Below are 12,834 nucleotides of genomic sequence, written 5' to 3' on the forward strand. Positions count from 1 at the left end.
TGAAAGCACTTTAGTTTATGCAAACAGCTGACTGCATAGCCTTTCAAATATACTCCATAGTGTGCACTAATACAGGCGCCTGATACATGCACACTAGAAAATTTCATCATTGTCCATTGTTTGCGCTATTCCAGAAGTTCCGACCAAAAAAAATTTCATTGTACACTAACTAGTTTGTAGGTATCTCTCAACCACCTCAAAAATGCTCGCCAATGCAACCGTCTATTGTTGCTGTCTATATTTAGGGCCCAAGCCCTAAGGGGCGAAGGGCCCTATTGTTTTCCTAAGGTAAAACAGGGGGGGTCACCAAACTCTGTACATATATTGTTCTCATCGAGCTACAACTTATTAATTATCAGTCATTAGTTCTGACCAACAGGAAGTCAGCTATTTTTGTTTGAATGTGGATTTTTTTAATCAAGCACTGAATTTTTAACTACTGCTCAAAAGGGCTTCATTCGATTGACACCAAACTTTCTCAACATGATAGAGAAAGTTGATGCCAATATATAGAAGACGCTAAATTACGAACAGGTATTGGATATCTTGAATGGTATTGCCATGGCAAGAGATTAAAGTACTGACAAAAAGGGAAACTGGAAGAGTCTCATATCTTCTAAATAATACACCATTTATTTCTAAATAAAATAATACAAATACAAAACACATTTTATTCTTTTTTACAATTAATGTATTATGTGGCAAGTTAAAAATATGCAGATTTCATGCTATCTGGTGAAAAGAAATCTACATAGTATAACCACTAGATGGCAGCATAGGCCTATTTTAAACAGGGTTGAGGGAAGCCTTGTTGATGAGAACAGTGTTTTCAGACATAATTAATTACTTTTATTAGCTATTGCATTTGGATATATATTTAGACGATCAAAGACTACTTTCTGTCACAATTTAAAATGTTGAATTTTATGGCTCAACTAACTGGTAAACAGTCTCCAACTTATCCTTTGATCTCACTCTGCCTCTGTGTGTGTGTCAGTCTATTTTATACTTTTGATGGTTTAGAGCAGGGGTCGGCAAGTAAGTTTGGCATCGGGCCAAAAAATTATTTGCCACTAGATGACGGGCCAGAACATAGTCAAAGGATAATTTAAGAAATTAATTGATAAAAAATGCAACTAGAATTGCCTGTGACAGACTGTTACAGTGTCTTTTGTAACTGGTAGTGAGCTGGTACTCTGTGTTAAATCCTGTAGTAGTGTACACATAAAAACCGAAGTATACTTTGGGCTTTAAAGTATCTGCTTAAGTCAAATGTCACGCATCACCGTTTCTGGGTCCAATCGCTCCATCAAATCCCAAAAGCAAACAACAAACGGTGCTAATATACACTCGCAGTGTGCTGTGGTCCAACTGAAAAATCATGATCTAAACTTTATCTACTTATCAAAATCTCAGTTGCCGAAAGACTTTAGTGTACACGCAAGTTTTTAAAAGCTAAGCTAAATGGTGTGCTATAAATCAATAGTGCTCATAAATGGCTGGAAACAGTCTTTTATACGTCATTTTATGTCACTTAACTCTTTCCCCGCCATTGACGGAATTTTCCGTTATTTATTAGACAGCGATTCCCCGCCATTGACGGAATTTTCCGGCTTTCCGTGTTTTCACTGTAACACGGAAGGGTGCGCTATTACGCATCTTCTGAAAGAGTAGAGAATCTCCAGATCAAAACACAGGCAAAAAAGCAGCAGACACAAGCGATAAAAGCATTGCTTATGCACGTTGTATTCTTTGAAGAAAAAAAACTAAACAAAAACAGCATATTTCCTCAGCTTTTTGTTCAAAATGTTGCTTTTTTATGAAACTTACCCACATTCAAGTGTTGATAAAAAAAGTATGCATGAAGCTAGAATAAAACTTTTTTTGTTTAAAAGCAGAGGCTCTGTTCTTGATGTATTGCATGTTCAGAAATTCATACAACAAAATATTCAAGGGGCCATGATTTTTTTTTTTTTTAAGTGATCAAAAACGCTGGCGGTGGCTGGCAACTTAAAAAAAAAATGTTGACGGGGAAAGAGTTAGACATATATACATTAGCTTAGCAACATGCTAATGGCAAAAATGTTCTTGTTTTGAAGCAGAAAGTAAATCAAATTAACAAAATTTCAATTGTATATATTTTAGTGATTTTTTTCATTATCGATTATAATAATTTTAAATGATTAGTCATTACATTAGTTACTTCATGTGACCTTAGTAGACAGTAGATAGTGAGGCTGCTAACTATGTTTTGGAACAGAACTCAAAAAGTTAAAAGTGCTGCAATCTCACCCTTTAAAAAACTGAAGTTTGAGGAGGATTCCAGCCTGCAGGAGCTGATAGAGCAGCTGACCCATATGGTCTCGCGTGATCTGACTCCTCTCCAGTGTGGACTCCACACCCACCCGCACAAACACATAGAGCATGGCAGGTTGCTCTAGTTCCTCCACACACTGCACTGCCTCCTGCATCACAAGTATGCAATGATTAGAAAAACCTCAATTGCCATAGTCAATAGTCAAATATAAAATGTAATTTTAGGTGATAAAAAAAAAAAAATTGGTACAAACCTTATAATCATTAATGTGCAAAAACTCATCAATAATGGACTTGGACCGCCTCTCCATGTCCTCTTCTGTTAATGCAGGCTTATCTGGAGAGGGTCCTCCTGACAGTACTTCAAGTTTAACAGCTGCAATATGAGACAGTATTTAGTTTTCTTCCCATGCATTTCATGTTACTGTAACCAACAACGCATTTTGTACATCATCATAATGTGTGTGAGGGTCTCCGTGCGGCTCACCAGACTCCCTGGATTGGCTATGCTCCAGTCTGCTCTTGTCTGCAGTGCTGGCGGCCAGCTTGGGTGTGTCTGAGGCATTAGAGTCTCTGCGGAACACTTCCTGGACCGACTCCTCGGGAACATCCTTATTGCTGCTACCCATCGAGATGGGCCCTGTCCGGGTGGGACCCACACTTAATGGCTTGTCATTGCGCTCCCGCCCTGAGCTTCCACGACTGAGAAATTCACAAACATACCAAAAACATACATTCATGAATCTCCAAATGTAAAAGTGTTTTCCTTCAATTCATTACAAATGAAACAATATTTTCATTTAAATACTTGCTAAAATAAAATGCTAATTATAAAATAATAAAGAACTAATTTAAAGTTTATTTATTGTTTAATTAAATTTATCATAATTTTATCGTATAATTTCAATGTATTATACAATTCAATAATTATTTAATGATATAAATCTAAAGTATAAATACTTATAATTTGCTAATAATATTATGCTTATAATAAATAAACAAATAAGGCAGTAAAGAATGAGTTAGGACCCATTCAATATGCTTAATAATAATATTAATATGCTTATAATAATAATATGGGTATAATAATAAATACATCCTACAAGTACATCCAACAAATATTTACATATATCAAATATTGATAAACACCACAGACGAAATGTAAGAACGAAAAGGAAGCTTCCACATCACAATTACTATATTTTACATGTGTACAGTACCTGCTGAGAACTCTCCTGGCATCAAAATCTGGGGATGTAGAGGGTAAAGAGGACGTTGGGGTTGGTTGCAGGGGTGAGTAACGGTTCAAACTGGCACTGGGGCGAGAGACATCTAAAAGAAAAAGGTTGCAAAACAGGAAGAAAACAGATATTTTAGTATAGAGCCAGAAAATCCTGCTAAACTATAAAACAGCTGGAATTGACCGAGCCAACAGCCCATGTTTGACTACACCACTCTTTCTTTACCTGACTCACTGGCCTTGGCTCCAGCCCCTCCACTGCTGCCCTTTATCCAGTTCAGCTGAGCTCTTGGTCCCAGCTGAATCTTCTCATCTATTGTTGGCTGAAGAAGGAAAACAATGATCTCAGTAAGATCATATTACAGTTTCTCATGTATTCATATAGATCAGTGGTTCTTAATGGCCCCGTCCCATATAGCACACTTGATACGCAGTTACGGTCTAGTGGACGTGACTGTGAAGTCCACGAGACTGTAGGGTGTCCCACTCAGCATTTTAGGTTTCAGAAGGGTTCACGTGAGTGTCCCCTTTGTAGTCAATATGCGCCCTCGATGCGCACTTTTGCAGAGCCCGTACTGAAGCGAGCTCTGCAGCAGACTTCTTCCCGACAGTCAAAGTGGTGTTAAGCTGGACTCGTAGGAAGACTGCAAGTGTTTAGGGTGCAATTTGGGACAGGGCCAATCATCACTACACACTTTGTGTGTCTCCCTTATTTAATGCACTTAATTCAAATCAGCAGCTCATTAGCAGAAAGCTTCATGAACTAAACTTGGTGTGTAAGAAAAGGTATAAAAAGTGTGTACTGTGGATCCCCAGAATCACAATTAAGAATCAATGAGATACTAAGATGCTACTACAAGCAAACAGAACAACCATCAGGTGGGGCTGCTGAGTCAAATAGACAATTCGCTTATATACAAACACTGCAAAAAATCATTTTCTCAATCAATATCTTTGTCTTGTTTTCTACAAAAATTTTTTTTAACACCATTAAGCCTCACGAAAAGTATGCTTATAACAACAGATTTGCTAATTGGGTTGGAAAGGTCATCCAGATCTTTTGTTGTTGTTGTTAGTTTTGATAATAGTTTTGATATTTTGGGGTGGTGCTTTAACTGTTCTTATGCTGTGCTTTGCCTGTCAGACAGTTTGCATGGTAAAAGCCTTTTTATACAGGGCTTCCAGTTATGACCAGTTAGTTTAATCGTCCTTCACAAAATATGGAAATGTTGTTTGCCACATTCAGAATGAAAAATTAATTTTACATTTTATTTGACTGGAAAATATAGACAATAGACAATATATATATATATATTTAAATATATGTTTTGAGTGAAATGGCTTTAAGTTAAAGTGCTGCAAAAAAACACCATCAATGACGTTGCATGGTGTAGTTCACACAACCTCCATAAGTATGATTCAGATCATGAGATCAATTGTTTACCTAAAAATGCAGCTTCCTCCCTTTCAAGAAGATCATCAGGGAATGTGAAAACACAGCTATGCTGGCAATCAATAGATGTGACCAAAAAGAAAATGTGTCTTTGTTTGAACTCTACCTTGGAGATCTTGGGAATCTTAGTGGGATCTATTGTTCTGCTGTTCTTGGTCGTAGGCACAGTGCTCCAGGTCTCCTCTCTCGGCACCGCTGCAACATGAAGCGAAAGAACGGTTGGAACAGAGTACAGTTGCTTCATCAGCGAGTGAAAACAGAAAGGAGGCCCACAGGACTGAGTAAGCTGTAAAGAGGATTAGCCTATAGCAGAAGTCTCTTTCTGACCTGGTCTCCTCTTGTTGTCCTTGGACAGCAATTGCTGGTGGACCTTTCTCTGTTCCTCCTGTTCCTCCAACTTCGCCTCTTTATGGATCTGCTCGATGGTCTTGGGGCCCATGTCAACTCTCCGAGACACCCAATTGTGCTGAGATGAGTAAAGAACACAAATAATGACCTGAAAATACCAGAATGACTGCCAAACAATACAAGAAAGTTCCTCACTCTATAAAGCTCAACAATAGGATTCAGAAAGCAAAAAAAGTTCAAATAAATATCTTTAATATTTACTTTTATTTAAAGGGATACTTCACCACTGGAAAGATGAATGTGTATTTAAAATGGGTCATTTATGTAGAAGAAATGTGATTTTTTATTTTTATTTGGAGCTTTCTAGACTGAGAAAATGTATTTTTAGCTTATGTGGATGAAAGACAACAACTCCCAGCATGCACTTGCTTCGCTGCCCTAGGAGGCCACTCCCAAGCCACGCCTACCGGTAAGAGAGCGCAGGCTAGGCCACTGTCTCCGTGACGACGAGTCTGCCTGGGATTTCGAGATCACCCAAAATGTCCGGGATTCGGCTTTTGCGTTCTACAGTCGCCATTCATCATGTTTACTGTGTCGAGCAGGACGAGGCTGAGGGGCGCGGGAGAACGGCGCGAGGCCAGTGGCGTGATTACTGATGAGCGGCACCTGTGAGACGCACCGGTCTCGTATCTCTCACGGAGGAGCAGGAATTTTCTTAGTAATGTTAAAACGCACATCAACCGATCACTTGTTTAGCGTTCATGTAAACACGTCATTCAGATTCACCAATCGGAATGAATTCAGTTAGATTGAAACAAAAGGTGTGCATGTAAACAATGAATGGTGACTGCAGAAAGCAAAAGCCGAATCCCGGACATTTTGGAAGATCTCGACGGCCGGACATGTCCGGGAAAAAGAGGATGGTAACCCCTACTACTCAGCTTTCTCCACAGAACAAGAGCCTGCTAGCTTAGCTTCCTAAAAAAGATGGCTGACACTATGTGTACATTCTGTGAGTGAGATCCCACCCTCTATGGGCGGGTTGAAAACATGCGGGACAGCCCCTACTACTGGCTGTAGTTTCTAGCCTTTTCTAGCCCGACGATTTTTGCATCATCGGAGGATTTTTTCCGGACAAAAAATTCATAAATCTCTTGTCTCAGGGGGATATGAGGGTGGAAAGCACGGTAATTGGAAAATACTAGAGGTTTTCTACTAATACAAAGCTTAATGCTAAATCCTGAAGTATCCCTTTAATATTTACACCTTTAAATAAAAAATATTATTTAAATGAACAGAAATTAGAAGAAAAAAAGTGTACAGGCCGATTAATAAAAGGGTTACACGTCACTTTTAAAAATATACCAACACCTTTATCAATAGATAACCACTTTTTGCTTTCAATCCCTTTGTGAATTGAGTAAATATTGAATTGTACTATGTACACTACTGTTCAAAAGTTTGGGGTCAGTAAGTAAATCCAATTCTTTTTTAAAGAAATTCATTTTATTCAGCAAGGACACATTAAAGGGATTATGCGGCTGGTAGGAAGCTTGTGCTCCAGACTGTCGTCAATGCGCTCAGGACTGTTTGCTGAGGCTGTGGATTACAGGTAATAATGTTGTAAATAATGTTCATTTCTTGCACAGACCGACCGTTTCACTTCATAAGACCACAATGCATCGCCAGGAGCCACGGGTATTAACTTTGTTTTGCCTGTGTGTTTTTTTTACTCTCAGAGTGACGGTAACCATTGACTCGCATTATATAAATCACAAAGGACTAGTTTCATCTTAATATCTTCTTTACTGTCATACTGAAGAAAAAAAAGGATGTAAATTAATAGCAAATGGGTGAAATATTCCTTTAAACTGATCAAAAGTGACAGTAAAAGACAATTAAAAAATATTTTAATTTCAAGTAAATGTTCTTTTGAACTTTCTATTCATCAAAGAATACTGAAAAAAAGGCATGAAGATTTCCACAAAAATATTAAGCATCTCAACTGTTTTCAACATTAAGAAATGTTTTTCCTGAGCATCAAATCAGCATATTAGAATGATTTCTGAAGGATCATGTTACTCTGAAGACTGGAGTAATGATGCTGAAAATTCAGTTTTGCTAACACAGGAAAAAATCCGAAAACGTTTATTTTTAATTGTAATAATATTTCACAATATTACTGTTTTTACTGTATTCTAATCAAATAAATGCTGCCTTGGTGAGCACACAGCATGAGTTTTTCAATTTTTCATGTAAAAATATGTAATACACATTTATAAGACCATATATTGTGTTATATTTCCTTATCAGTAAATGACAAAAAAAAAGAAAAAATTATGCTGCTGCAAGGGCTGAGAGAGTGGCGGCAAATGTGACATCTTTTTCTCTTCTGACCAACGTAATCAATCTCTCTATATGTTTTCCCTCTTTTGGAAAGTTGTGGAAAGTATCACAGATAATTTTTTTTGCTATTGGATCAAATAGAAATACAGAAATTATATTTACTGTCGTCTCTCGTTCACTGCAATAGAAGTTTACCCAACTACAACTATTCTGCTTCTGAGAGCCCGGCAAATGTGAAAAGGGTCCATAGGAAAATACATTAAACAAACACAAAACGCCCGAATGATGGGATTACATCACCTGAATGCTTTATGAAACGAGTAGTTAATTTATTCACTCATACAGAATGTTAAGAAAACAATCTTGTACCCTTGTCTTTTCCTTTTCAGTTTACTTCTGGAACCCAGGTTGCTAAAAAATCCTCTCTTGATCACCACTTGAAAAAAAAAAACCAAAAAAAAAAACCCGACTCACCAATCGCAGGTCAATAACGTCCTGCAGCATGAACCGAATGCGTGATGAAGTCTTTCTCTCTTTTACTATCTTCTCCATCTGGTTAAAGTACTGATCCATTCGAGGCTAAAAGGAACAAGAACCATTTGTAAAATGCACAAGCTTCAAAAAAGACCTGAAAACATAAACAGACCCCCATTTACAATATAATGGACTGTTATCTGCTGACAAAGCCCAAGAATTGATGTTTGCCTTTATTTAAAGTAAAAAAAACAATTGAGGGTGAGTTAATAATGAGAGAATACAAATTTGTGGGTAAACCATCCATTAGAGTGCATCAGACACCACCTCACAGTCATGTCGAAACCGGAGCACATTAAAATGACTCATTTGGGACAACATTTCCAAGCTAACATGTAGGCTCTGAATTGTAGCAATATGTTCTGGAGAGCTGTACGGACCAGCAGGGGTTTATTCAAATTTGCAGGGTTTCAGCAAGTCAAATTTAAGACCTTTTTATGACATTTTAAGACCATAAAGTTTGAAATTTAAGACCTACACGACGCATTGCCAAAAAAAAAAATTCAAATCAAAGAATTCATTTTATTTCAATGAATTAAGTAATTGAAAAAACATTAATTTAATTTACAGATAAAACAATCACATTAGTAACCTTCCACACCCAACAACGTGTGTCAGAATCAGATATATATATCTTTTTTAAAGAAAATTGTACTATGCATATTATACTGTAAAAAACACATAATTAGTTGATTTTAGTTGATCATAGTTGATCATAACTAGAGATGAAATGGCATGAACATTTCATTTCAATGATTATTGTGACAAAAATGACCACGGTTATCACAGAATCCTGTTCAAAAAGTACTAATACTACTTAATGTCGAAAACCAGCAAATAACAAATAAAATTAGCATCAATATGCACTTTTTTTTAACATAAACATTCAAATAATACCATTAAAAATGATTAAAAGTGTCTTGCAACATGTTATATACTAACATGTACAAGTTCAAATAAAGTTTTGGCAAAAAAGTTTCTTTATAAAAAGATAAACCTCACATATTTCAGACTTTAAATCATTTTTTATAAAAAAAAATTACTGACATTCACAATGCACTTTAGCTTATCTTTTATTATTAATAGTAAAATTCGGTCGGATTTTCCCGTGGCGTCTGTCGTTGCTATGCAACCGTGCACTGCGCTCTCCACAATGACAAAGAAGTTTTAGTGGCTAATGGATTTCCACCGGCGAGAAACGCTTGCTGTAGCTCTGCCACAAGATTTATTTCCGGAGAAGAGAAAAACACCCGTAGTGTTTGGGTGCACCCGCATCCTTCCAGTTGAGTGAGCTTTCAATGTTGTTACGGAAAGGGGCGAAGCTGATTGGTTGGTTCTTGTCACATGACCTGCGGTGCGTTGGCGGCATTCTGAAGAGTTGAGATCTTTTTTTTATCTCGCTGCGCCTGGAAAAAAACGATTGCGTCGCTTCAATTATGAGCACGCGCGCGCCTACATTTGAACGAACTTGAGCGCGCAAAAGATGCGATATGTGAACGGCCTGTTGGCGAGACCTTTTTTAGACCTGACTAAATGAAATTTAAGACCACGGATGAAAATCTGGCTGTTTTTAAGACATTTTAAGGCCTTATATTTAAAGTTCAGAATTTTAGACTTTTTAAGACCCCGCGGGAACCCTGGAGTGGCCAACACAGATTTCTTTGCATAATTACATTGAAATAAGCAACAGTCTCTGTGCATTTCCATGGGTTGCAGAAGCAATTAAAAGATTTAGGAGGATGGTTATTTTTTAATGCCCATTATTATAGAGATCTACTATCCCTATTAGGATCAACCTGGCTGACCTTAGCTTTCTCGAAGTCCAGATCCTTGCCGATAGTGGTGAGAAGCCTGCACAGGCACTCCAGTGACTCTGCATCATGGTTTTTCAGCAATTTCACCACACAGTCGTGCATGATGGCCTCTGTCAGCATTCGCAGCTTAAAGAGCTCGCCGATGAACTTGATGTTGCCAATGGAGCGTCTGCGGGCTTTATCTTTCGCATCTTCCAGCTCTTCCTGCAGTCTCTCCCGCTCGCTAGTCTGAGAGTGAGAATAAGAGAGAGAGGAAGACATGTCAGAAAGGATCATTGTGGGCCCGCTGCACCAAAAGCAGTTAGCGAACAGAATTACCTAGACTACAACTGGAGATTATTTTCAAAGGCCTTTATTGTAACTTTTAACCAGGGCTCTGAACCGGTTCAAGGAATGAAAACAAAAAACGGAAAATTTCTTTTTAAAAACTTTATTTTTTCAATAATTAAACACCGGTGGTCAAGGTTAGTATTTTGGCTTTATGTATGGTCAGGTTACATTATTATAATTTTACAAAAATCTATTTTAAATGGAGTTACAATGTTTAGTCACAACAAGCTCTTAGTATAAAGTTCTATTCAAGCTCTACTAAGCTCTAGTATTAAGTATAAAAAAAAATAAAAAAAATTGTTATTTAAAAACTTTTAGTGGAAAGTATCTTTTTTCTTTGCTGTTTCGGTCTAATATTTTCGGTTGCCGAAATTTTGGTGCATCATTACAGAGAAGTGTAATTTCACTGGAAGATCAAGATATGACATTTTAATAAAAATAATGAGGTCAAAAAAACTAAATGCATGGATGAATCATTCACAATGAAATCAATAAACATTAATTTAGAAAATAGATATTATGCGACATTTATACTAGGATATACTTTTAATAAATCACAACTTCATACAAAGCTATCAGATTGGTTTTATTTGACTTCAAATAATCATATTGATTATGGTATATGGACTACTTTTTTCTTTCACTGTTTACATTACTTTTATTTTATGGGAAAGAGCATGAATAACGCTAAATGTCTCCTTTTGTGTCAGCAGTTCAGTCTTCATATTAATATGAAGGTGAGTAGATGACAGTAATGTGTAACTGCCTAACTATTCATATGCATATAAAGTAAATAATGTATATACAGTATAATACATATAAAAAATAATGTATTAATAAATAATTTTACTCCTAACTTTAGTTAAGGCTCATGTACCATTCATTTTTGTATCTGTTCTTATGCACAATATTGGATCTGGATGCAAGTACAATAATTATTAGTGACTTTTCTTTTTTAAAGATTTACTGTATCAGTAGTACGAAAATTAACAACATCTAGGAAATTTGAATGACCTGTGAACCATTTAAGAACAGTTTTAGAGATGCGTTCGGCGCTGAAGCACTTACCGAGGTAGCCGCCTCCAGCTCCCTGTGTTTCTTCTCGAAGGCATCGTCATCTACCTTGTCCTTCTCAAACTCTTTCTGACAGCGGTTCAGAAGCAGCTTCCGAAAATTCACAGTGGTACTGGGCTTATCCGTCATAGGCACTTTTAACTACAAACACAGCACATGTACGTGACTTAACTACATGTTAAACATTCCAAGCTAAACATTTAGTTTGAATCTCTATTTGCTTCCAAAATCACAAATAAACATGTAATTTATTAATCAGTGATCTACTGAACTTATCTGCTAGTGCTAAATTTTAACTGGCTCCAGTTTTAATGGAAAGTCTGACTCACCGTGGCCAGACAGCTGCACATATTGCCATAGGCCACAGAGAAGCTGGGTTCATCGATGGCTTTCTCAAAGACCAGGTCTATGACACCCTTGAGCCGCTCCTCCGTGTCAATGGTGAGGTCAGTCACCTGCTTCATCAGCTGGCTGAACATCTGCGGCGTCAGTTTGTTGAGAATACTACGTACTTTTCGGAAAAGCTCCTGCAAAAAAACATTAATGAGCATATTACTTAATGTCTTCCAAGGCAACAATCAATCCCAAGCTCCATTTCCTCTTTGTATTAGAGAAAGTAATGAGGTAATAAACTATTCAATCATAGCTGAACATCTGGATACCGCAACATACTTTTTTGTACTGCAAAATAAGCTACATAAGGCCATCTGAAATGTGTATTTGGTTAAGGACGGAGTGAAAGTAAAGGAGGACCTGAGTTTTCTGGGCATCTGGATCTTCAATGGCACTCTCCCGCTTCAGACCACCAGGCTTCCAAGCATTCTCTGTTGTCTTAAGCTGCACCTCATCGTTCACAGACACGTTTGTGATGATCTTGCGTCCAGATGGTCGCCGCAGGCCAACATTCAGCAGCTGAAGGAACAGACATAATCATATAGTACAGACAGGGATAAGTGTTTCAATGAGTGTATCTAAGGTAATGTCGATTGAAAATACTTTTATTCATGGGTTAAGTATAAAACATTCAATCATATTAAAGACAAAGGGTCTAGAGAGCATAATAATTGACTTATTGTAGTTATTAAGACAAAGCTCCATATTATTTTCAGTATGACTGTGAGAATATGTAATGGAACGGGTAATGGGACAAACCGGTTCTCCCCTGGCTCCCTGAAGCTGTCGGCCGAAATCCGCAAATGCTGGCGTGAAGTCTGGGCCTCTGATCACACGTGGGTCTACCGGCCGCATGGGCAGCTTATTTTGGTTAATCTGTTCAGTGAGGCAGAAACACATTAGGCTTCTCTTAAAGAACCACTTACTACTCTGTACAAGAGCAGTAACGAGTTTTATAGGGATTTAAAAGAGGGCCATAATCAGGT

General features: G+C 37.4%; 1 protein-coding gene across 4 annotated transcripts in view; it reads right to left on the reverse strand.

Moving 5' to 3' along the window:
* eif4g3b (eukaryotic translation initiation factor 4 gamma, 3b) overlaps positions 1-12,834 on the reverse strand; it is a 48,509-nt gene that overhangs the window by 4,662 nt on the left and 31,013 nt on the right. For all 4 annotated transcript variants that reach the window (XM_082146403.1, XM_082146404.1, XM_082146402.1 and 1 more), the window contains 13 exons: positions 12,608-12,724; positions 12,209-12,367; positions 11,785-11,982; positions 11,450-11,596; positions 10,043-10,279; positions 8,178-8,282; positions 5,337-5,475; positions 5,116-5,204; positions 3,783-3,879; positions 3,537-3,648; positions 2,804-3,018; positions 2,571-2,692; positions 2,293-2,465 (listed from right to left, as the gene is read on the reverse strand). In XM_082146403.1, the coding sequence (XP_082002529.1) occupies positions 2,293-2,465; positions 2,571-2,692; positions 2,804-3,018; positions 3,537-3,648; positions 3,783-3,879; positions 5,116-5,204; positions 5,337-5,475; positions 8,178-8,282; positions 10,043-10,279; positions 11,450-11,596; positions 11,785-11,982; positions 12,209-12,367; positions 12,608-12,724 (1,910 nt within the window). The remainder of the gene's footprint in view (positions 1-2,292; positions 2,466-2,570; positions 2,693-2,803; positions 3,019-3,536; positions 3,649-3,782; positions 3,880-5,115; positions 5,205-5,336; positions 5,476-8,177; positions 8,283-10,042; positions 10,280-11,449; positions 11,597-11,784; positions 11,983-12,208; positions 12,368-12,607; positions 12,725-12,834) is intronic.

This window comes from Leuciscus leuciscus (genome assembly GCF_965113295.1).
Source record: "Leuciscus leuciscus genome assembly, chromosome: 18".
In the NCBI taxonomy this organism is placed as follows: Eukaryota; Metazoa; Chordata; class Actinopteri; order Cypriniformes; family Leuciscidae; genus Leuciscus; species Leuciscus leuciscus.